This window comes from Ciconia boyciana, chromosome 31 (assembly GCF_034638445.1).
Source record: "Ciconia boyciana chromosome 31, ASM3463844v1, whole genome shotgun sequence".
Classification (NCBI taxonomy): domain Eukaryota; kingdom Metazoa; phylum Chordata; class Aves; order Ciconiiformes; family Ciconiidae; genus Ciconia; species Ciconia boyciana.
In genome coordinates, this window is record NC_132964.1 from 915,853 (window position 1) to 940,349 (window position 24,497).

The following is a 24,497-nucleotide window of genomic DNA, read 5'->3' on the forward strand; positions in this document are numbered from 1 at the left end:
GCTTTTGGGGGCAGGGGGAGGCGGGGGCCGGGGCGAGGAGCGGTCTCGGCGCCGCCGGCGTTCCTGAAACGGTTGGTGGGTTTTTCCATGGGCCGGGCGTGAAAACGGGGTGACGACGGGCTGAGCCGGGTCCGTGGTGTCCCCTGGAAAGTCAAGTTTTGAGAATTTGACTTGAAAATTTGACTTGAAAGGCGAGTTTTGGAGGTGAGATACTGGGAAGTGACGTTTGGAAGGCGAAAATGCTTGAAAATTTGAAGGGGAAATACTCGAAAGCAGGATTTTGAAAGTGAAATACTTGAAATGTGGGCGTAAAATACTCGAAAGTAGAATTTCAAAGGGAAAAATGCTTGAAATTTTGAAGGTAAAATGCTCGAAAGTAGAATTTTGAAGGGAAAAATACTTGAAATTTGGAGGTAAAATACTCGAAAGTAACATTGTGAAGGGAAAAGTACCTGAAATTTTGATGGTAAAATACTTGAAAATTAGAGGTAAAACACTCAAAAGTATACTTTCGAAGGGAAAAATACTTGACATTTTGAAGGTGAAATACTGAAAAGCAACCTTTCAAAGGGAAAAATACTTGAAATTTTGAAGGTGAAATAGTCGGAAGTAGAATTTCGAAGGTAAAAGTACTTGAAATTTTGAAATTTTGGAGGTGAAATACTGAAAAGCAACGTTTCGAAGGGAAAAATACTTGAAAGGTGGAGGTGAAATACTCGGCAGTGGAATTTCGAAGGGGAAAACGTTGACCTTTTGCCATTCTGAAGGTGAAGCGGTGGAGGGCCAGGCACGCGTGGGCTGGGGCGCGGAGCCGGCCCTGCCCGGGGTCGCTCGCCCCCAGCCCCGCGCCGCTCCCGTCCCCCGTCCCCGCCAGCGCCGGCCGAGGCCTCGCGCCGCAGCCGCCGCCCCGCCGCCGCCAGCCGCGCCCGCCGGCCCCGCAGCGCCCGGGACCTCGACCAGCAGATGGGCTGAGGACCCCGGGTGTGAACCCCATCCCCACCCCGGGTGTGACCCCCCCCCCCGGCCCGGGGTGACCGGGCAGGGCCCGGGGCCGGGGCGGAGGATCCCGACCCTTCCTCGGGTGAAGAATGGAGCGATTGGAAATGGCGCCATGTGCAGAGTGTGCCTGGGGGGGACGGAGCCGGGGGAGGGGGGCTGAGGGCGGGGGAGCCGGGGCCGGGGGGCCCCGGTAGAGGCAGGAACGGCCCCGGGCCCGGCCTGGCCCCGCTCCGGGCGCGGCGGTGGGCGAAGGCCCCGCGGGGGGGGCGTGGCTACAGGGCGGCGGGGGCGTGACCACGGAATGGGGGGCGTGGCCACGGAGGGTCTGGTCATAGACGGGTCTGAGCGCGGCGGGGGCGGGGCGTGCGGGGGCGTGGCCAGGGAGGGCGGGGCGGGGGCGGGGCGGAGCCGCGGGCGGCCCAGGATGGCGGCGGCGCGGCCGTGGCCGCTGCTGCTGCTGGCGCTGGCGGCGGGGCCGGGGCCGGGGCCGGGGCCGCGGCCGGCGGGCGGGTACTTCCCCGAGGAGCGCTGGAGCCCCGAGTCGGCGCTGCGGCCGCCACGCGTGGCCGTGGCCCTGCTGGCGCGGAACGCGGCCCACGCGCTGCCCGCCACGCTGGGGGCGCTGGAGCGGCTGCGGCACCCCAAGGAGCGGACGGCGCTCTGGTGGGTGGGACACGCGTGGGGCGGGGGGCACGGAGGAGCCCCCACGGAGGAGCCCCCACGGAGCTGACGGCCCCGGCCCCACGCAGGGTGGCGGTGGATCACAGCGTGGATAACACGACGGCGCTGCTGCGGGAGTGGCTGGTGCGGGTGCGGGGGCTCTACCACCGCGTGGAGTGGCGGCCCATGGAGGAGCCGCGGTGAGTGGGGGCGGGGGGTCACCCGTGGGGGGGGAGCCCCGTGGGTTGTGGGTGCTCGGGCTGTGCGGGGGGCGGGACGGGACGTTTCCCGTGGGCTGTGGGTGCCCGGTTTTGGGGGGAGCCCTGTGGGTGCCAGCCTTGGGGTGCCCGTGGGCTGTGGGCCCCCGAGTTTGGGGGGGTCCACGGGCTGGGGGTCCCCAAGTTCCAGGGGGTCCATGGGCTGCGGGTCCCCGAGTTTGGGGGTCCACGGGCTGAGGGTGCCCAAGTTCGGGGGGTCCATGGGCTGGGGGTGCTCATGGACTGTGGGCCCCCAAGTTTGGGGGTTCCATCGGCTCAGGGTCCCTAAGTTTGGGGGTGCCCATGGGCTGGGGGTCCCCGAGTTTGGGGGGTCCACGGGCTGGGAGTGCCCAATTTGGGGGGGGGGGGGGCGTCTATGGTCCGTGGGTCCCCAGTCTAAGGGGGGTCCCATGGGCTGGGGGTGCCCAGGTTTGCAGGCTCCCCATGGGCTGGGGTGCCCGGCCCTGGGGGGTCCCCACTGGGTGGGGGGGGGCGGCTCTGGGGGCAGGAGGGCAGCGCGGACCCCCTCCCCCAGGTCGTACCCCGACGAGGAGGGCCCCAAGCACTGGTCCCCCTCCCGCTACGAGCACGTGATGAAGCTGCGTCAGGCGGCGCTGGACTCGGCCCGCGCCATCTGGGCCGACTACCTGCTGGTAAGGGGGTCCCGGCACCCCCGGGGCGGGGGGGGGGCCGTGGGTGCTGACGGCACGTGGGCGGCGGGTGCTGACGGGCGCCCGTCGGGCGTCCGGGTGTCCCCGGGCAGTTCCTGGACGCCGACAACGTCCTGACCAACCCCGACACCCTGGGGCTGCTGATGGCGGAGAACAAGACGGTGGTGGCTCCCATGCTGGACTCGCGCGCCGCCTACTCCAACTTCTGGTGCGGGATGACGGCCCAGGTGAGAGCCGGGCGGGTGCCGCGTCCTCCGGGTCCCCTGGGTGCCGCGTCCCTTGGGCACTGGGTGCTCTGGGTCCCCTGGGTGCCACATTCCCTGGGCACTGGGTGCTCTGGGTCCCCTGGGTGCCGGGTCCCTTGGGCACCGGGTCCTCCGGGCACCGAGTCCTCCAGGTGCCGTGTCCCCTGGGTGCCGGGTCCTCTGGGTCCCCTGGGTGCTCTGGGTGCTGGGATCCCTGGGCACTGTGTCGTCCAGGTGCCATGTTCCCTGGGTGCTGGGTCCTCTGGGCACCAGGTCCTCCATGTGCTGCGTCCCCTGGGGGCTGGGTCCTCCGGGTCCCCTGGGTGCTCTGGGTGCCGGGTCCCTTGGGCACTGTGTCCTCCAGGTGCTGGGTCCCCTGGGTGCCGGGTCCCCTGGGCACCAGGTCCTCCAGGCACCAGGTCCTCCATGTGCTGGGTCCCCTGGGGGCTGGGTCCTCTGGGTCCCCTGGGTGCTCTGGGTGCCGGGTCCCCTGGGCACTGTGTCCTCCAGGTGCTGCGTCCCCTGGGCACCGGGTGCTCCAGGTCCCCTGGGTGCCATGTCCTCTGCATCCCTTGGGCACTGGGCGCTCCATGTCCCCTGGGTGCCACATTCCCTGGGCACTGGGTGCTCTGTGTCCCTGGGGTGCCACATCCCCTCGGTGCTGGGTCCCTTTTGCACCGGGTCCTCCAGGCACCAGGTCCTCCATGTGCTGTGTCCCCTGGGGGCTGGGTCCTCCGGGTCCCCTGGGTCCTGTGGGTGCCGGGTCCCCTGGGCACTGTGTCCTCCATGTGCTGTGTCCCCTGGGGGCTGGGTCCTCTGGGTCCCCTGGGTGCTCTGGGTGCTGGGTCCCTTGGGCACTGTGTCCTCCAGGTGCCGTGTCCCCTGGGTGCCGGGTCCCCTGGGCACTGGGTGCTCTGTGTCCCCTGGGTGCCATGTCCCCTGGGTGCCATGTCCCTTGGGTAGTGGGTCCTCTAAGTGCCATGTTCTCTGGGTGCCAGGTCCCCTGGGTGTCACATCCTCTGGGTGCTGTGTCCCCTGGGCACCGGGTCCTCTGGGTGCTGGGTCCCCTGGGTGCCACATCCTCCATGTCCCCTGGGCACTGGGTCCTCCAGGTCCCCTGGGTGCCAGGTCCCCTGGGTGCCAGGTCCCCTGAGTGCGGGCCCTTTGGGTGCCATGTCCCCTGGGTGCCGTGTCCCCTGGGCACTGGGTCTTCCGTGTCCCCGGGGTGCTGGGTCCCTTGGGTGCCACGTCCCCTGGCCACCGGATGCTCCGTGTCCCTTGGGCACGGGGTCCTCCAGGCACCAGGTCCTGCAGGTGCCAAGTTTCCTGGGTGCCGGGTCCCCCGTGTCCCCGGGGCGCCGGGTCCCCCGGCCGTCGCATCCCCCGTCCCGCCGCTCCCCGGGGCCGAGCCGGGCGCCCAGGCGGTTCCTGCCTCTGCCAGGGCTACTACCGGCGGACGCCGGCCTACCTGCCGATCCGGAAGCGGGAGCGCCGGGGCTGCTTCGCGGTGCCCATGGTGCACTCCACCTTCCTGCTGGACCTGCGGAAGGAGGCGTCGCGGGCCCTCGCCTTCCACCCGCCGCACCCCGACTACACCTGGGCCTTCGACGACATCATCGTCTTCGCCTTCTCCTGCCGGCAGGCGGGTGAGGAGCCGGGGGCCGGCGCTGGCTTAAGCTTGGGCCAGCCTTGGGTTGAAGTTTAAGTTTGGGCCAGTTTTGGGTTGAAGTTTAAGTTTGGGCCAGCCTTGGGTTGAAGTTTAAGTTTGGGCCAGTTTTGGGTTGAAGTTTAAGTTTGGGCCAGCCTTGGGTTGAAGTTTAAGTTTGGGCCAGCCTTGGGTTGAAGTTTAAGTTTGGGCCAGCCTTGGGTTGAAGTTTAAGTTTGGGCCAGCGTTGGGTTGAAGTTTAAGTTTGGCGTTGGCTTTAGGCTCACTTGACTTCAACTTGAGGTTCTCTTAATTTTAACTACAACTTCAACTTTAGGCTCACTTAATTTTCACTTTAAGTTTAGGCTCGTTTAACTTTAGGCTCCTTTAACTTTAACTTTAGGCTCCTTTAACTTTAACTTCAGGCTCGCTTAACTTTAACTTTAGGTTCCTTTAACTTTAGGTTCCTTTAACTTGAGGCTCGCTTAACTTTAACCTCAGCCACGCTTAACTTTAACCTCATCCCTGGTTTAACTTCAACTTCAGCCCCAACTAACTTTAACTTCAGCTCTGGGTTAACTTCAGCCCCGCCTAACTTTAACTTCAGCCCTGCTTAACTTTAACTTCAGCCTTGCTTAACTTCAGCCTTGCTTAACTTCAGCCTTGCTTAACTTCAGCCCCGCTTACCTTTCCTTTCAGCCCCGCTTAGCTTTAACTTCAGCCCCGCTTAACTTTAACTTCAGCCCCGGGTTAACTTCAACTTCAGCCCCGCTTAACTTCAGCCCGGCATCGAGTTCAGCCTGGCGCAAGTTTAACTTCGGCCTGGCTTAACTGCAGCCCGCCTCCGTTTCCAGAGGTCCAGATGTTCGTCTGCAACCGGGAGGCCTACGGGTTCCTGCCGGTGCCGCTGCGCTCCCACAGCACCCTGCGGGACGAGGCCGAGAGCTTCCTGCACGTCCAGCTGGAGATCATGGGTGAGGGACGCGGGCGCGGCCCCGCTCGGCTCGGCCGGCTCCTGCCGCGACGGCGCTTTGAGGATCTCGCCCTCTCCCTCTCCTCTCCCTCTCCCCTCTCCTCCCTCCTCTCCCTCTCCCTCTTCCCCTCCCCTCCCCTCTCCCCCTCCCTCTCCTTCCCCCTCCCTCCCCCCCTCCCTCCTCTCCCTCCTCTCCCCTCTCCCTCTCCTCCCTCCTCTCCCTCTCCCTCTCCCCGTCCCTCTCCCCCTCCCCCCCCTCCTCCTCCCCCTCCCCTCCCCCCCCTCTCCCCCTCCCTCCCTCTCCTCCCCTCTCCTCCCTCCTCTCCCCTCTCCCTCCCCCTCTCCTCTCCTCTCCTCTCCCCTCCCCTCCCCTCTCCCCTCTCCTCCCTCCTCTCCCTCTCCCCTCTCCCTCTCCCCTCTCCCTCTCCCTCTCCCTCTCCCTCTCCCTCTCCTCTCCCTCTCCCTCTCCCTCTCCCTCTCCTCCTCCTCCCTCTCCCTCCCTCTCCTCCCTCCCCTCCCTCCCCTCTCCCCTCCCTCTCCCCTCTCCCTCTCCCCTCCCTCCCCCCTCCCCTCCCTCTCCCCTCTCCCCCCCCCTCCCCTCTCCCCTCTCCCTCCCCCCTCCCCTCTCCCCTCCCTCTCTCCCTCTCCCCTCTCCCTCTCCCTCCCCCTCCCCTCCTCCCCTCCCTCCCCTCCCTCTCGCCTCCCCTCCCCCTCTCCCTCTCCCCTCCCCTCCCTCTCCCTCTCCCTCTCCCCTCCTCCCTCTCCCTCCCTCCCGCAGTGAAGAACCCCCGGCGGAGCCGTCCCCGCACGTCTGGGTGCCCCCCAAGGTCCCCGACAAGATGGGCTTCGACGAGGTGAGCGCCGCGGCCGCCCCGCGCCGCCGGCCGGGCTGGGGCTTCCTGCTCGCCCGGGTGGCGGGGGGTCCCCGCTTGGGGATTTGGGGGGGTTCTCCCCTCTCTTCTGGGTTTCGGGGTTTTTCTCCCCCCCTTTTCTGGATTTTGGGTTGTTTTTCCCTTTTCTTCTGAATTTTGGGGGGGTTTCTCCCCCTCTTCGGGATTTTGGGGTCCATCCCACTTTTCTTCGGGATTTTGGGTCATATTCCCCCGCTGAATTTGTTTGGTTTTTTTTCCTCCTGTTTTCTGGATTTGGATTCCCCCCCCCCTTATGAATTTTGGTGCATCCCATCCCATCCCCCATCCCCTGTCCCCCCCCCATTTTGGGGGTGTCCCCCCAGTCTGAATTTTGGGGGTGTTTTTTTCCTGTCTTCTGGATTTGGGGGTTCCCCCCCCTTTTCTGGATTTTGGGGTTGGTTTTTCCTTTTTTCTCTGAATTTGGGGGGGTTCCCCCCTTTTCTGGATTTTGGGTCATCGTCCCCCTTCTGAATTGGGGGTTTTTTTCCTCCTCTCTTCTGGATTTGGCTTTCCCCCTCTCTTCTGAATTTTGGTGTCCGTGTCCCCCCACCCCCCAATCCCCCCCTTCTGGATTTTGGGGTGGCCCTCCCCTTTCTGGATTTTGGTTTTTTTTTCTCCCCCTCTCCTCTGGATTTTGGGTTTTTTTCCCCCCTCTCTTCTGGATTTTGGGGTTCCCCCCCTTCTGGATTTTGGGGTTTTTCTCCCCCTCTCTTCTGGATTTTGGGGGTGTCCCCCCCCTTCTGGATTTTGGGGTTTTTCCCCTCTTCTCCTCTGGATTTTGGGGTTTTTCTCTCCCTCTCTTCTGGATTTTGGGTCGTGCGTCCCTGCACCTCCCCGGATTTTGGTTTTTTTCCTCCCTTCCTCTCTTCTGGATTTGGGGGTTCCCCCCCCCTCTGGATTTTGGGGTTCCTCCCCCCTTCTGGATTTTGGGGGTTTCCCCCTCATCTCCTCTGCATTTTGGGGTTTTTCTCCCCCTCTCCTCTGGATTTTGGGTTCCCCCCCCCCGGATTTTGGGAGTTCCCTCCCACCTTCTGCATTTTGGGGTTTTTCCCCCTCCTCTCTTCTGGATTTTGGGGTTCCCCCCCCCCCCTCATCTGCATTTTGGGGTTTTTTCTCCTCTCTCCTCTGCATTTTGGGGTTTTTTCTCCCCCTCTCCTCTGCATTTTGGGGTTTTTTCTCCCCCTCTCCTCTGCATTTTGGGATTTTTTCTCCTCTCTCCTCTGCATTTTGGGTTTTTTTCTCCTCTCTCCTCTGCATTTTGGGGTTTTTTCTCCCCCTCTCCTCTGCATTTTGGGGTTTTTCTCCTCTCTCCTCTGCATTTTGGGGTTTTTCTCCTCTCTCCTCTGCATTTTGGGTTTTTTTCTCCTCTCTCCTCTGCATTTTGGGTTTTTTTCTCCCCCTCTCCTCTGCATTTTGGGGTTTTTCTCCTCTCTCCTCTGCATTTTGGGGTTTTTCTCCTCTCTCCTCTGCATTTTGGGGTTTTTCTCCTCTCTCCTCTGCATTTTGGGGTTTTTTCTCCTCTCTCCTCTGCATTTTGGGTTTTTTTCTCCCCCTCTCCTCTGCATTTTGGGGTTTTTCTCCTCTCTCCTCTGCATTTTGGGGTTTTTCTCCTCTCTCCTCTGCATTTTGGGGTTTTTCTCCTCTCTCCTCTGCATTTCCATTTTTTTTCCCTTCCTTTTCAGGTTTTCATGATCAACCTGCAGCGGCGGGCGGACCGGCGGGAGCGGATGCTGCGGACGCTCTACGAGCAGGAGATCGCCTGCAAGCTGGTGGAGGCGGTGGACGGCAAGTGAGTGCCGAGGGCCCCGGGGTCCGGGCAGGGGCCGCGGGGCCGGGGCAGCCCCGGGGCCGCTCTCCGGTGGGGAAGGGTCCCGGGCGGAGCCGGTCGGTTTGCAGGGCCATGAACAGCAGCGAGGTGGAGGCGCTGGGCATCCGGATGCTGCCGGGGTACAAGGACCCCTACCACGGGCGGCCGCTCACCAAGGGGGAGCTGGGCTGTTTCCTCAGCCACTACCGCGTCTGGCAGGAGGTGAGGGGGGACGGGGGGGGATGAGGGGGATGGGGGGGGCCCTAATCCCGACGGTCACGAAGGGGACAAGACCCCGATCCCTGTGGTAGTGAGGGGGAAGAGGCCCTAGGTCTGACAGCAAGGAAGGGGACGAGCCCCTGATCCCGAGGGGAGGACGGGGACGGGCCCCTAATCCTGAAGGGAGGACGGGGACGAGCCCCTGATCCCAAAGGGAAGATGGGGATGGGCCCCTAATCTGGAGGGGAGGACAGGGATGGGCCCCTAATCCCGAAGGGAAGACGGGGACAAGGCCATAATCCCGAAGGGAAGATGGGGACGAGCCCCTAATCCCGAGGGGAAGGAAGGGGATGAGCCCCTCATCCCGAGGGGAGGATGGGGACGAGCCCCTAATCCCGAGGGGAAGGAAGGGGACGAGCCCCTAATCCCGAGGGGAGGACGGGGATGAGCCCCTAATCCCGAAGGGAAGACGGGGACGAGCCCCTAATCTGGAGGGGAGGACGGGGATGAGCCCGTAATCCCGAGGGGAGGATGGGGACGAGCCCCTAATCCTGAAGGGAGGACGGGGACAAGCCCCTGATCCCAAGGGGAGGACGGGGATGAGCCCCTAATCCCGAAGGGAAGATGGGGACGAGCCCCTAATCTGGAGGGGAGGACGGGGATGGGCCCCTAATCCCGAAGGGAAGACGGGGACAAGGCCATAATCCCGAGGGGAGGATGGGGACGAGCCCCTAATCCCAAAGGGAAGATGGGGACGAGCCCCTAATCCCGAGGGGAGGACGGGGACGGGCCCCTCATCCCGAGGATTCCCGAGGATTTCCCTTTTCCCATTTAAAAAACCCCAAAAAGCGCATTTCCCGTGCACCGCCCAGATCGTGGCGAGGGGGCTGGAGAAGTCGGTGGTCTTCGAGGACGACCTGCGCTTCGAGATCTTCTTCAAGCGGCGCCTGATGAACCTGATGCACGACCTGGAGGCGGAGGGGCTGGCCTGGGACCTGATGTGAGTCTCACGGCTAATTAACCGCCCCCCCCGGCCCGGTGGCGACCGCCGACTCGCCGGCGTTAACGATGGCGGCGTCGCTGCCCGTAGCTACATCGGGAGGAAGCGGATGCAAGTGGAACGGCCGGAGAAGTCGGTGCCGCGGGTGAGGAACCTGGTGGAAGCGGATTATTCCTACTGGACGCTGGGCTACGTCCTCTCGCTGCGGGGAGCCCGGAAGCTGCTGGCGGCCGAGCCGCTGGCCAAGATGCTGCCGGTGGACGAGTTCCTGCCCGTCATGTTCGACAAACACCCGCTGTGAGTGCCGGGGGACGGCGGAGGGCGCGGGGAGGGACGGGGACGGGGGGAGCCTCCGTGGGCCCCCAGCGCTGGAGAGGTTCCCCCACGGAGACCATTTCTTGTCCCTTTTTGTGTCCCATGTCCCCTCAGAGACGGTTTCTTGTCCCTTTGGAGCTGTTTCTCTTGGGGATGTTTTCTTGTCCCTTGGGCACTGGTCCTCTTTCTTTGGATCCGTGTCCCCTCAGAGACGGTTTCTTGTCCCTTTTCTTGTCCCGTGTCCCCTCGGAGATGGTTTCTTGTCCCTTGGGCACTGGTCCTCTTGTCCCCGTGGATCCATTTCCCCACAGAAAAGGTTTCTTGTCCCTTTTCTTGTCCCGTGTCCCCTCAGAGACGGTTTCTTGTCCCCCCCATTTCCCCTCAGAGACGGTTTCTTGTCCCTTTGGAGCTGTTTCTCTTGGGGACATTTTTCTCGTCCCACTGAATCAATTTCTTTGGATCCGTGTCCCCTTGGAGACGGTTTCTTGTCCCTTTTCTTGTCCCGTGTCCCCTCAGAGACCATTTCTTGTCCCTTTTTGTGTCCCGTGTCCCCTCGGAGACGGTTTCTTGTCCCCCCTATTTCCCCTCGGAGACGGTTTCTTGTCCCTTGGGAGCCGTTTTCCTTGTCCCTTGGGCACTGGTTCTCTTGTCCCCGTGGATCCATTTCCCCTTGGAGACGGTTTCTTGTCCCTTTTCTTGTCCCGTGTCCCCTCAGAGACGGTTTCTTGTCCCTTTGGAGCCGTTTCTCTTGGGGACGTTTTTCTCATCCCACTGGACCCATTTCTTTGGATCCGTGTCCCCTCGGAGACCATTTCTTGTCCCGTGTCCCCTCGGAGACGGTTTCTTGTCCCTTGGGAGCCGCTTTGTCTCTTTGGAGCCGGTTTTCTCGTCCCCTTGGACGCATTTTTTCCCTCGGAGATGTTTTTTTCTTGTCCTTTTGGATCCGTTTCCCTTGGTGGGTTTTTCCCCCCCTTGTCCCTTTGGATCCATGTCCCCTCGGAGCCGGTTCCGTGTCCCTCAGGAGCCGTTTCCCTCGAATCCGTTTCCCTCAGCGCCGTTTTTCTTGTCCCTTTGGCTCCGTTTCCCCTCGGAGCCGGTTCCGTGTCCCTTGGGAGGTGGCTTCACGGCCCTTAGGATCCACTTTCCCTCGGAGCCGGTTCCGCGTCCCTCGGGAGCCGCTTTTCTTGTCCCTTTGGCTTCCTCTCCCCTCGGAGCCGGTTCCTCCTCCCTTTGCCACGGTCGCGTCCTGCAGCCGTCCGCCGAGTCCCAGGCTGGTGGGGGGGTTCGCTCCAGCGCCCCGTTCCTCGGGACCATTTCTCCTTCCAAAATCCTTCGCCTTCCGGTGGGAAAAACTCTTTTTTTCCCCAGCTTTTCCCCGCCCCGGGCTCCCCCTAACGCCTCCTCTCGCCATCCCCAGCGCCGACTACACCAAACATTTTGCCAAGCGGGATCTGGTGGCCTTTTCGGCGGAGCCGCTGCTGGTGTTTCCCACCCACTACACGGGGGAGGAGGGTTACGTCAGCGACACCGAGACCTCGGTGGTGTGGGACGACGAGGCCACCGTCACCGACTGGGACCGCGCCAAGTCCCAGAAGATGAGGGAGCAGCAGGAGCTGCGGCGGGAGGCCCAGAACTCCGACGTGCTCCAGTCCCCCCTCGACAGCGCCGCGCGGGACGAGCTATGACCCGGCGGGGGCTGTGGGGACGCGGGGGGGGGGGATGCACGCCGCTTTTAAATTCTATTTTTATTTTTATTTCTTGGTTTGGAGAGTGATGGAAGTGTCTGATCCCCCACCCCCCACCCCCCCAATAGGGACCCCGGGCGGGGGGAGGAACCAGTCTTTAGTGCCCGCGGCCCCCCCCCCCACCCCCCCGGCTCAGTCGCAGTGTCCTGTGTGGGGTTTGTGTGTCGTGTCCCCCCCCCAAACTCCTCCCCCCCCCCACGAGGGGTCCTGGGTGGGGGTCGCGGTCCCGTGAGGTCCTGGCAGCTCCCGCCGGGCTGTGGGAGAGGGAAACTGAGGCAGGGACCGTGCTGTCACCCGCCCCCGGGACGAGAGCAGCGGGGAGCGTCCCCCGAGGGGAAACCGAGGCACGGCCCAGGCGACTGTGGTGAGTGCCCGTGCGAGGAGAGGGGGGGTCCCCTCGTGCGAGGGGGCGCGGGTGGCGGTACCCGGGGTCAGAGCTCGTCGTGGTCCTCGTGCGAGGGGGGCGTGTGGCACGCCGCGGGCGTCACCAGCTCCATCAGGTACTCGCAGCGGCTGGGCTCGGTGGTGGCTGTCACCGCCGTCTCCGTCCCGCACAAGAGCTTCACCTGCGCTGGGGGCTCAGTGGGGGGGGCGCAGGGACACCCCCAGGGGACATGGGGCACCCCAAGGGGACAGGGACCTCCCAGGGGATGGGGACACCACCCCAGGGGACATGGGGCACCCTGGGGGACAAGGATGGGGGCACCCCGAGGGCATGGGGACACCCTGGGGGACAAGGATGGGGGTACCCGAGGGGACAGGGACAGATAGGGACACCACCCCAGGGGACATGGGACACCCCGAGGGCATGGGGACACCCTGGGGGACAAGGATGGGGGCACCCTGAGGGAACAGGGACACCCCAGGGGATGGGGACACCACCCCAGGGGACATGGGGCACCCCGAGGGGACATGGGGCACCCTGGGGGACAAGGACGGGGGTACCCCGAGGGGACAGGGACACCCCAGGGGATGGGGACACCCCGAGGGCATGGGGACACCCTGAGGGACAAGGATGGGGGTACCCTGAGGGGACAGGGACACCCCAGGGGATGGGGACACCACTGCAGGGGACATGGAGCACCCCAAGGGCATGGGGACACCCTGGGGGACAAGGATGGGGGCACCCCGAGCAGGCATGGGGACACCCTGGGGGACAAGGACGGGGGTACCCCGAGCGGACAGGGACACCCCAGGGGATGGGGACACCCCAGGGGATGGGGACACCCCGAGGGCATGGGGACACCCCGAGGGACAAGGATGGGGGCACCCCGAGGGACAAGGATGGGGGCACCCCCTCAGGAGACAGGGATGGGGGTCACGGACAGGAGGGAATGGGGACACGGCGGGGGACGCGGGGACAGCCTCACCGTGGTGGCCCGGTTGGGGCCCTGCCAGCAGCCCGTCCCGTGCTCGTACTTCATGGCGCTGAAGCGATCGTGCTCGGGGCCGGCCCAGGCGCCCCATGTCCTGGGGGGGCACGCACACGACACAGGGACACGTGAGGGGCGGGGGGGACAGGGGACGGGGGCCACCGCGGTGTCCCTGGGGCTCCCCGGGGTCCCCTCACCCCAGGTTGGTCTCGGCGCCGCCGTGTTTGGGTTTCTGGGAGACGCGTTTGAAGGGGCAGAGGCGGTAGATGTACCTGGGGACAGAGGGGACGCGGTGACGGGGGGGACACGGGGGGACACCCCAACTCCCCTGTGTCCCCCAGAACGGCCCCCCCCCATCCCCATCCCTGCCTCTCCCTGGTGTCCCCTGTCCCCAACCCTCCGCTGTCCCAACTGCACCCTGGTGCCCCCAACTCACCCCCCCCAACGTCCCCTGCTAACAGCCCCCCCCCATGTCCCCTGGGCCCCCCAGTGCCCCATACCTGGTCCCCCATGACCCCCCCACTGTCCCCACAACTGCACCCCGGTGCCGCCCAATGTCCCCTGCTAATGCCCCCCCCAGCACCCCCATGTCCCCTGGGCCCCCCAGAGCCCCCAACATCCCCATTACCAGCCCCCAACACCCCCCAGTGTCCCCAGCCCCTGTGACCCCTGTACCCCCCGGCCCCTCTCCCTGCCCCCCGGCCCCCCGCTGCCGGCCCCCCTCTCACTCGCTGGTGCCCAGCTCGTAGCACTGGCTGTACAGGTAGGAGAACTCGCCCTGGGGGCCAAAGTCGAAGGCCAGCTCCTGCTCCAGGGCCCTGCCGGGATGGGGGGTCATGGGGGGGGAAGAGACACCCCCAGCCCCCCAAAATCCCCCCAGCCCTCCCCCCCACGCACCCTCAGCCCAGGGGGAAACTGAGGCACACGGTGCCAAGAGGTGACAGAGGTGGTCAGCGTGTGTCCCCCCCCCACCACGGGTGGGGAGGGGGGAGTTGGGGTGTCCCCCCCCTCATGAGGGTTTTTGGGGTCCCCCCCCGCAGTGGGAGGGGACAGAGGTTTTAAGGTGCCCCCCCCATAAAGGGGTCTCGGGGGTCCCAGGCCCCCGCCCCCCCTGACGGACTCCTCGGTCTCCTTGGGGGCTCGCCCGGCCTCCCCCCGCTCCCCGCGGGCCCGCCGGGCGGCTGGGGGCACGGGGGGTGAGGGGGCCCCCCAAACTGGGAGCAGCCCCCCCCAAACTGGGAGCAGCCCCAGATCCCCACCAGGGGGCAGAGAGGGGTCCCCCCCATCCTCCCAGCATTCATAACCCCACAGCCCCCCAAAACCCCATCACCCCCCACAACCCCCTTTCCCCAGAGACCCCCAAAATCCTGGGGCCCCCCTTGAACCACCCCAACCCCCCAAGACCCCCCAAACCTCCCCTTGATGCCCCAAAGCCCCCAAGACAACCCCCATGACCCCCCAATATGCCATAGACCCCCCAATCACCTCCCAGGACCCCCAAACAGCCCCTGGGACCCCAGAGCCCCCCGGGACTCCCAAGACCCCAGAGCCCCCCGGGACCCCATACCATCAATCAGGGCCTGAGTGGCGGCGTCGAAGGGGGTGCCGGGGGATTCCTCAGGACCCTTCTCCTCGGGGTGCTGCGGGGGGCACCTGGGGGCGGGGGGGCAGCAGCGTCGGGGGGTCCTCCAACCCCCCATAGTGGGGTACAGGGTGGGGGACCCCAGCCGTGCTCCCCTCCCCCAAACCTTCAGCTCATCCTCGGGGCCTTCGCTGTCGTCCTCCTCCTCTTCAGCCTCTTCTTCCTCCTCCTCTTCCTCCTCCTCGGGGGTCTCCTCCAGGGGGCTCGGGGGGGGCAGGGGGGGGCTCGGCTTGGCCCTGCGCATGGGGGGGGTCAGGCCACCCGCACGCCGGGGTCCCTCAGCCCCCTGCCTCAGTTTCCCCATAAGAACTTAATGTAGGACCTACCCAAAGACAGGGGGTAGCAACAATTCCTGCCCCCCCCCAAAGCCCTGGGGCCCCCCCCCCGGAGTCCAGCGGACCCCCCCCAAGCTTTGGGGACCCCCCCCAGCCCCACCTGGGGCCGGTAGCGGTGTTTGATGGTGGCCCAGAGACGGTCGCGGAAGGCAGCGGCGTCCACCGGCGCCGGGTCCCCCAGCAGTGCCTGGGGGGGGGTCACGGGTTGGGGGGTGTCACCTTCCGGACACCTGGGTCCCCCCAGGCCCTGGGGGGGGGGGTTTGGGGGGGTCTGGGGGTCCCACCTGGGCCTCGTCCTCCGAGACGGCGCCGTCCCCGTCGGTGTCCAGCTCGGGGCGGGCGCGCAGCTCCGCCGCCGTCACCCTGGGGAGGGGGCGCGGGGTGAGGGGGGGGGGTGTCCTGGGTGCTGCCCCCACCCCGGGGACCCCCCCCGCACCCCCCCAGCTCACCGCCCGTCCCCGTCGGCGTCCAGCTCGGCGAAGGCCTCGTCCGCCCGCGCCGCCTCCTCCGCTGCCGCCGCCGCCGCGCGCTGCTCTGCTGGGAGCGACCCCGTGGGGGGGGGGGGGGGCCCAGGCGCCCGGGAGACCCCCCCACCCATGGCACCCAGTGCCCGGGAGACCCTCACCCCCCCGGGGGGGGGGCAGGCACCCGGGAGACCCCCAGACCCTTCCCAAACGGGACCCAGGCGTCTGGGAGCCCCCCGACCCCACCCTAGTGGGACCCAGGCACCTGGGAGCCCCCCACCCACAGGGACCCAAGTATCTGGGTACCTCCCCCCCACTGTGGCACCCACGCACCCCCACCCACTGCACCCAGGCGTCCGGGAGACCCCCACCCACGGGGACCCAGGCATGTGGGAGACCCCCCACCCATGGGGACCCAGGTGTCCCCCATCACCCACCCATGGCACCCCGGTGTCCCCCACCCACAGGAAACCAGGCACCCCCACCCCCGGCACCCAGGAGACCCCCACCCCGGCACCCCGGCACCCAGGAGACCCCGCCCCGGCACCCAGGACCCCCCGGTGGCGGCCGTACCCTCCCAGCGCCGCCGGTGCTCCTCCTTGGCCGCCCGCTCGGGGCCCTCGGCCGCCTCCTTGGCCGCCCGCAGGGTGCCCACCCGCTGCTCCAGCCCCCGCCGGGCCTCCTGCAGCCCCCCCAGCTGCGCCTGCCGGGGGGTCAGCACCCCGGGACGCCCCGGCCGCCTCCCGCACCCCCGAGCCCACCCCTGCCCCCCAAGAACCCCTATGTCCCCCCGGGACCCCCTTACGTCCCTCAGGGGGTCCCCCACGAACCCCTATATCCCCCACATGCCCCCAGGACCCCAAGAACCCCCATGTGCTCCCCAGGACCCCTCCATCCCTCAGGGGCCCCCCAAGAACTCCTATGTCCCCCATGTGCCCCCAGGACCCCCAAAAACCCCTATATCCCCCATGTGCCCCCAAAACCCCTCCATCCCTCAGGGGCCCCCAAGAACCCCTATATCCCCCATGTGCCCCCCAAGAACCCCTATGTGCCCCCAGGACCCCTTACATCCTTCAGGGTCCCCAAGAATCCCTATATCCCCCATGTGCCCCCAAAACCCCTCCATCCCTCAGGGGCCCCCAAGAACCCCTATATCCCCCACGTGCCCCCAGGCCCCCAAGAACCCCCATGTGCCCCCAGGACCCCTTACATCCTTCAGGGGCCCCCAAGAACCCCCAGGCCCCCAAGAACCCCTATGTGCTCCCCAGGACCCCCTTACATCCTTCAGGGGCCCCCAAGAACCCCCACGTGCCCCCAGGACCCCCTTACCTCCCTCAGGGGCCCCCAAGAACCCCTATATCCCCCACGTGCCCCCCAGGCCCCCAAGAACCCCTATGTGCCCCCAGGACCCCCTTACCTCCCTCAGGGGCCCCCAAGAACCCCTATATCCCCCATGTGCCCCCAGGCCCCCAAGAACCCCCATGTGCCCCCAGGACCCCTTACATCCTTCAGGGGCCCCCAAGAACCCCTATATCCCCCACGTGCCCCCCAAAACTCCCTCCCTCCCTCAGGGGCCCCCAAGAACCCCTATATCCCTCATGTGAACCCCAGAACCCCCTTACATCCCCCACGTGCCCCCCAGGACCCCAAGAACCCCTATACCCCCACATGCCCCCAGGACCCCTTACATCCCTCAGGGGCCCCAAGAACCCCTATACCCCCACGTGCCCCCAGGACCCCCTTACCTCCCTCAGGGGGTCCCCCACGAGCCGCTATATCCCCCACATGCCCCCCAGGACCCCCAAGAACCCCCATGTGCCCCCCAGGACCCCCTTACATCCCTCAGGGGCCCCCCACGTGCTCCCCAGGCCCCCAAAAACCCCCATGTGCCCCCAGGACCCCCTTACCTCCCTCAGCATCCCCCCTCCCCCCAGCACCTCCATCCGACCCCTACGCTCCACGTGGGTCCCCCTACTCGCCCCCCACCCCCGGGGGCCCCCCAAACCTCCCCCCCGTACCTGCTTCTCCTGGCGCCCGGCGGCCGCCTCCTGCACCAGCTGCTGCCGGAGCCGGAAGCCCTCCCGGGCCACCTCCGCCCGCCGCTGCAGGGCCTCCCGCTCCCGCCGGCCCAGCTCCCTGCGGGCACCGGCGTGGGGGGGCGCCCCGGGAAGCAGACCCCCCGGCCCTGCCCCCGGTCCTTCCCAGTTCCTCCCAGTCCCTCCCAGTCCACCCCCCCCCCCCCTCCCCGCTCTCACTTGCAGGTGTTCTCGCAGGCGGCCCCGCTGCTGTACTCGTCGGTGGCGTCGCAGCAGTCTGGGGGTTCAAAGACCTGGGGACCCCCCCGGGGACCCCAAGGATGCAGCACAGACCCCTTTGGGGGACCCCAAGGCACCCCAAGGATCCCTGGGGACCCCTGTTTGTCCCCCCCAAAATACCAACACCCACCTGGGGAGCCCCAGAAACCTCCCCAGGGACCCCAATACTTCTCAGGGGCACCCAAAGCCCCCCAGGGACCCCACCCAGCCCCTGGGACCCCCAGAAGCCACCCCAGGGACCCCAACACCTCCCGAGGACCCCCGAGAGCCCCCAGGGACCCCCACCCACCCCCTGGGACCCCCAGAAGCCCCCCAGGGACCCCAACACCTCCTGAGGACCCCTAAGAGCCCCCAGGGACCCCCACCCAGCCCCTGGGACCCCAGAAGCCCCCCCAGGGACCCCCACCCAGCCCCTGGGACCCCCAGAAGGCCCCCAGGGACCCCAACACCTCCCGAGGACCCCCGAGAGCCCCCCAGGGACCCCCACCCAGCCCCTGGGACCCCCAGAAGCCACCCCAGGGACCCCACCCAGCCCCTGGGACCCCCAGAAGCCCCCCAGGGACCCCAACACCTCCTGAGGACCCCTAAGAGCCCCCAGGGACCCCCACCCAGCCCCTGGGACCCCCAGAAGCCCCCCAGGGACCCCAACACCTCCCGAGGACCCCCGAGAGCCCCCAGGGACCCCCACCCAGCCCCTGGGACCCCAGAAGCCACCCCAGGGACCCCCACCCAGCCCCTGGGACCCCAGAACCCCCCAGGGACCCCCCAGCCCCTGGGACCCCCAGAAGTCCCCCCAGGGACCCCAACACCTCCCGAGGACCCCCGAGAGCCCCCCAGGGACCCCCCCCCACCGCAGACGCCGTCGTTGACGTGGGCCGAGGGGATGTTCTGGGGCCGGTACCCGGCGTTGGTGCAGTGGAAGCGGCCGTTGGGACACGCCGCCGTCCCTGCGGGGGGGACGGGACGCACGGGAGGGGACCGTCACGACGCCTGGGTGGCCAAGGAGGGGGTCCCCAGTGGCCGGGGGGGGGGCTCACCGGGCTCGTCAGAGCCGTCGCGACAGTCGCAATAGTCGTCGTTGACCCAGGCGAAGGCGATGGTGGCGGAGCCGTCCAGGCAGGTGAAGGGCTTGGAGGCCTCGTAGAAGTGGTGGTCTGGGGGGGGGGGGGTACGGGGGGAGCTCAGGGGGCCCCGACGCCGGGGTCCCCGTCCCCGTCCCCCCGTGTCCCCCCCGCGGGGCCGTCACTCACTGGAGAGGGAGACGCCACGGGGCCGCGTCACCTCCACGGCGCCCGGCAGCACCGGCGGCGCCGGCAGCAGCAGCAGCAGCAGCGGCAGCATGGCGGGACGGGGGGCTGGGGGCTGGGGTCAGCCCTCCTGCCCCCTATAGATCTCCCTATAGAGGCGCGCTACACCCCCCACGCTTCTTCCCACCCCGGGGCCTCCTGCCCCCCCCACGGCCCTAAACCCCCGGGAACCCTACAGACACCCCCAGCCTCCCCATAGCCCCCCCCGGGCCCCTATAGACCCCTTCGGCCCCCCAGAGCCCCATATAGACGACCCCCCAGGCCCCCCAGAGATGCCCTCACACCCCCTGCTGCCCCCCGGGGTTCCCTATACACCCCCTAGGACCCTCTATAGACCCCCCAGGTGCCCTATAGGCCACCAGGCCCCCCACAGATCCCCCAGGACCACCTATAGACTCCCCAGACCCCTATAGATTACTCAAGACCCCTTTACACGCCTCAGAACTTTCTACAGACCCCTCTCAGAGCCCCCTATAGTTCTTCCAGGACACCTATATACCCCCCCAGAACTCCCTGTAGGCCCCCCCGACCCCCTATAGGCCCCCTTGTCCCTCTATACCCCCCAACACCCCATATAGACCCCCAGGTCCCCTATAGACCCCCCAGAAGTTTCTATAGACCACTACAGACTACCCAAGACCCCTTTACGCTCCCCAGGACCCCTATAGGCCCACTACTTCTCTCTTTATGGCCCCCAGAACCCCCTATAGACCCCGAGAGCTCCCTATAGACCCCCCAGAGCCCCCTATAGAACCCCTCAGAGCCCCCTATAGACCCCCCGATCCCCTATAGGCCCCCACGACCTCCTATAGGCCCCCAGATGCCCCGTAGACCCTCCCTGTCCCTCTATCCCCCCCAACACCCCATATAGGTCCCCCAGGTCCCCTATAGACCCCCCCGGTACCGCGGGGTCGTCCGCGCGCGGCCGGTTCAGGCTCCACACGGCGGAAGCGGAAGCGGGCGAAGCGGAACTTCCGGCCGCGCCGCCAGGGGACGCGGCGTGCGGCCGCCGCCGCCATCTTGAGTGTGGCGGCCACCGCCGGCGCTTCCCTGTTGGGGCCGCCATCTTGGGAGTGGCGGGGGGGGCCAGTGGGCGGCCGAGCGTCCCGTTGCCATGGCGACCGGGGGGGGGGCACACAGGGCGGCCGGCGCTGGGCGGCACGTGCGTGCGGGGCGGGGGGGTTTGGGGTCCCGGGGGATCTGGGGGCCCGGGGCCCCAAAGGCCCCCGAGGGGGGGCTGCGGAGCCCCCCCCGACCCCCCGACCCCCCCAGGAAGCGGGAGCTGCTCCGGGCCCCCCGCCATGGCCGCCCCTCGCTGCCCCCCGGGCGCCGCCGCCCGGGGCAAGAGCCAGGACCCAGGTACCGGGGGAAGGGGGCGGGGGAGGAGGAGGGGGGAATTGGGGGCGTTGGGGTGGGGCACGCTGACGCTGTCCCCCCCAGCCCCCCGCGGGCCCAGCACCGGCGGCTGCAGCAGGACCCGGTGGTGAGGGGGCAGGACCCCGCGACCCCCGGTCCCCACGGGGTGACCCCCGTCACCCCCGTCCCCTCCCATGACCCCTGCAGCCCCACGCCCCCGGTGACCCCCCATGACCCCTCTGTGACCCCCCTCGGTGACCCTCCATGACCCCTGGTGACCCTATGACCCTCCTGTGACCCCCTCGGTGACCCCCGTGATTCTCCCATGACCCCCAGTGACCCCCATGACCCTCCCGTGACCCCCTCGGTGACTCCCCCGTGACCCTCCCATGACCTCTGGTGACCGCCATGACCCCTGCAACCCCACGCCCCTGGTGACCCCCGGTGACCCCCCTCGGTGACCCTCCATGACCCCTGGTGACCCTATGACCCTCCCGTGACCCCCTCGGTGACTCCCCGTGACCCTCCCATGACCCCTGGTGACCCCCATGACCCCCGGTGACCCCTCGGTGACCCTCCATGACCCCTGGTGACCCTATGACCCTCCCGTGACCCCCCTCGGTGACTCCCCGTGACCCTCCCATGACCCCCGGTGACCCCCATGACCCCCTCGGTGACCCCCCCGACCCCCCGTGCCCCCCGTGCCCGCAGGCGGGGCCGCTGCGGGGGCGCTGGGCGGCTGCGGCTGCGGGCGGAGGAGGCCGAGCGGCTGACGGCGCTGTACCGCCGCCTGGGGCGCACCTCCAGGTACCCGCCCCGCCCCCGCCCCGCCCCCGGCCCTGCCCCCACCGCGCCACACAGCCCCGCCCCACACAGCCCCGCCCCACACAGCCCCGCCCCACACAGCCCTGCTCCACACAGCTCCGCCCCACACCGTGCCCCACAGCCCCGCCCCACACCGCGCCACACAGCCCCGCCCCACACCGGGCCCCACAGCTCCGCTCCACACCGCGCCCCACAGCCCCGCCCCACACCGGGCCCCACAGCCCTGCTCCACACCGCGCCCCACAGCCCCGCCCCACACCGCGCCACACAGCCCCGCCCCACACCGCGCCCCACAGCCCCGCCCCACACCGGGCCCCACAGCTCCGCTCCACACCGCGCCACACAGCCCCGCCCCACACCGGGCCCCACAGCTCCGCCCCACACCGTGCCCCACAGCCCCGCCCCACACCGCGCCACACAGCCCCGCCCCACACCGCGCCACACAGCCCGGCCCCACACCGGGCCACACAGCCCCGCCCCACACCGCGCCACACAGCCCCGCCCCACAGCGGGCCACACAGCCCCGCCCCACACCGCGCCACACAGCCCCGCCCCACACAGCCCCGCTCCACACAGCCCCGCCCCACACCGTGCCCCACAGCCCCGCCCCACACCGCGCCACACAGCCCCGCCCCACACCCCCCCACACAGCCCCGCCCCACACAGCCCCGCTCCACACAGCCCCGCCCCACACCGGGCCCCACCGCTCCGCCCCACACCGCGCCCCACAGCCCCGCCCCACACCGGGCCCCACAGCCCCGCTCCACACCGCGCCACACAGCCCCGCCCCACACCGGGCCCCACAGCCCCGCCCCACACCGGGCCACACAGCCCCGCCCCACAGCCCCGCCCCACACCCACGGGTGAGGGTCCCCTGGGTGGTGGGGGGTGTCCTATGTGTGGGAGTCCTGTGGGTCCCACGGGCGCGACTCCCCCCGGGTGAGGGTCCCTTGGGTGGGATGGGCGCGTCCGATGGGTGCTGAGTGCCACGGGTCCCCGTGGGTCACCACGGGTGCTGGTTTCCCTGGGTGGGGTCCCACGGGTCCCCCAGCTGTGATTCTGCGGGGCGGGGGTCCCCAGGCGCTGTGTCCCTGGGTGGGGGGCCCCAGCGGGGTGGGGGTCCCATGGCTGGGGGTCCCCAGCGGGGTGGGGATCCCGGGGTGGGGGTCCCAGGGTGGGGGTCCCGTGGTTGGGGGTCCCATGGCTGGGGGTCCCCAGCGGGGTAGGGGTCCCATGGCTGGGGGTCCCGTGGTTGGGGGTCCCATGGCTGGGGGTCCCCAGCGGGTGGGGGTCCCGGGGTGGGGGTCCCATGGCTGGGGGTCCCATGGCTGGGGTCCCCAGCGGGGTGGGGTCCCGGGGGTGGGGGTCCCGGGGGTAGGGGTCCAATGGCTGGGGGTCCCGCGGGTGGGGGTCCCGCGGGTGGGGGTCCCGTGGCTGGGGCTCCCGCGGGCGGGGTCCGGGGGTCCGGGCCGCCGCTCCAGCCGGGCCGTGGGGCAGGAGGAGGCCGGCGCCGCCCGGGGCCGCCTGGAGCAGCTGGAGGCGGAGCTGGGCCGGCGGCGGCGGCAGCTCCGGGAGCTGCGGGAGCGGCGGGGGAGCGGCCCCCGGCCGGGGGGGCGCCGGGGCGGGGCGGGCCGGGAACGGGTACGGGGGCAGGGGAACCCCGGGGGGCAGGGCGGGTGCCGGTGGGGCAGAGAGCGTCCCCGTGGGGCAGGGTGGGACCCTGTGGGGCAGGCCAGGGCCTCAGGGGGCAAGTCAGGTCCCCATGGGGCAGGGTGGGTGCCTGTGGGGCAGGTCGGGTCCCTGTGGGGCAGACAGCATCCCTGTGGGGCAGGGTGGGTGCCTGTGGGGCAGACAGCATCCCCATGGGGCAGGGTGGGTGCCTGTGGGGCAGGGTGGGACCCTGTGGGGCAGGCCAGGGCCTCAGGGGGCAGGGTGGGTGCCTGTGGGGCAGGTCGGGTCCCTGTGGGGCAGACAGCATCCCCATGGGGCAGGGTGGGTGCCTGTGGGGCAGGTCGGGTCCCTGTGGGGCAGACAGCGTCCCTGTGGGGCAGGGTGGGTCCCTGTGGGGCAGACAGCGTCCCCGTGGGGCAGCGTGGGACCCTGTGGGGCAGGCCAGGGCCCCAGGGGGCAAGTCAGCTCCCCATGGGGCAGGGTGGGTGCCTGTGGGGCAGGCAGGGTCCCCGTGGGGCAGGATGGGACCCTGTGGGGCAGGTGGGTGCCTGTGGAGCCCCCCAGCACCCACGGGTGCCCCCGCAGGAGGTGGGGGCTCGGCCGCGGGCACTGGCGGAGGAGCAGGGCCAGGAGCCGCCGGGGACGGTACGGGGGGCCGGGGGCCGGGGGGCTTGGGGGGCCAGGGGGTTCTGGGGGTCGGGAGGGTTCGGGGGCCAGGGTGGGCCCAGGAGGAGTTGGGGTACGGGGCTGGGCTGGGGGCAGTGGGGCCGGGGGCCGCTGGGGACCTGGGGGCAGGGGCCCTGTCCCCCGCGGGGCCGTGCCACCCCCTGCGCCCCCAGCCCGAGCCCCCCGCGAGTCCCCGGAGCCGCCGGAGGAGCCCCCCAGCGCCCCGCCCCCCGCGCCCCCGCCCGCCTCCCTGCCCCCCGGCAGCACCAGCCCCCAGGTGAGGACCCCGGGACCCCCCGTCCCCGTCCCCGTCCCCCGGCCGGCCGTGGGGCAGCGGGCGGCCCAGGCGCTCCCCACCCCGAGTCCCCGTGTCCCCACAGCGGGCAGCCTGGCTGCCCCCGCACCCGTGTCCCCACGTCCCTGCCCCCTGTCCCCATGTCCCCACGTCCCTGTCCCCGTGTCCCCACATCCCCGTGTCCCCACGTCCCCCTGTCCCCGTGTCCCCACATCCCCACGTCCCCTGTCCCCACGTCCCTGTCCCCGTGTCCCCCTGTCCCCACGTCCCCCTGTCCCCGTGTCCCCACGTTCCCTGTCCCCGTGTCCCCATGTCCCCTGTCCCCGTGTCCCCACCTCCCTGTCCCCGTGTCCCCACGTCCCCTGTCCCTGTGTCCCCACGTCCCTGTCCCCGTGGTGTCCCCGCAGCCCCAAGCGCGTGTCCCCACGCGTGGCCTCACAGAAGGTGGCCTGGCTGGTCCCCACGCCCGTGTCCCCATGTCCTTCTGCCCCACGTCCCCGCGTCCCCGCATCCCCACGCCCATGTCCCCGCGTCCCCATGTCCCCATGCCCACGTCCCCATGCCCCACATCCTGCATCCCCGTGTCCCCATGCCCCACACCCCATGTCCCCGCGTCCCCATGCCCAGATCCCCACGTCCCCATGCCCCACATCCTGCGTCCCCACGTCCCCACGCCCACGTCCCTGTGTCCCCATGCCCATGTCCCCACGTCCCCACGCCCTGTGTCCCCACGTCCCCATGTCCCTGTGTCCCCGCATCCCCCCGCCCACGTCCCCATGCCCCACATCCTGCGTCCCCACG

The 24,497-nt window shown here is 68.5% G+C and overlaps 2 protein-coding genes across 2 annotated transcripts; one reads left to right on the top strand and one right to left on the bottom strand.

The window, feature by feature from the left end:
* The first annotated feature begins 1,397 nt into the window (after positions 1–1,397).
* On the top strand, positions 1,398–11,408 carry COLGALT1 (collagen beta(1-O)galactosyltransferase 1). The gene is made up of 12 exons (XM_072848289.1): positions 1,398–1,662; positions 1,749–1,859; positions 2,452–2,569; positions 2,680–2,814; positions 4,274–4,478; positions 5,332–5,451; positions 6,234–6,304; positions 8,044–8,150; positions 8,258–8,390; positions 9,260–9,387; positions 9,478–9,684; positions 11,120–11,408. Exons 1-12 carry the CDS (start codon positions 1,424–1,426, stop codon positions 11,385–11,387), a joined length of 1,842 nt encoding a protein of 613 aa, XP_072704390.1. The 5' UTR covers positions 1,398–1,423; the 3' UTR covers positions 11,388–11,408.
* Positions 11,409–11,516: 108 nt separating this feature from the next.
* Positions 11,517–18,960, bottom strand: PRKCSH (PRKCSH beta subunit of glucosidase II). Its single transcript, XM_072848291.1, is given in 18 exon segments — positions 11,517–11,701; positions 11,873–12,013; positions 12,818–12,917; positions 13,018–13,092; positions 13,549–13,635; positions 13,929–14,001; positions 14,388–14,460; positions 14,569–14,644; positions 14,646–14,698; positions 14,898–14,984; positions 15,082–15,160; positions 15,247–15,334; positions 15,835–15,964; positions 17,280–17,397; positions 17,517–17,574; positions 18,428–18,523; positions 18,614–18,730; positions 18,827–18,960. Coding segments are annotated over 17 exon segments (1,536 nt in total). The 5' UTR covers positions 18,918–18,960; the 3' UTR covers positions 11,517–11,701; positions 11,873–11,878.
* Positions 18,961–24,497: the final 5,537 nt, after the last annotated feature.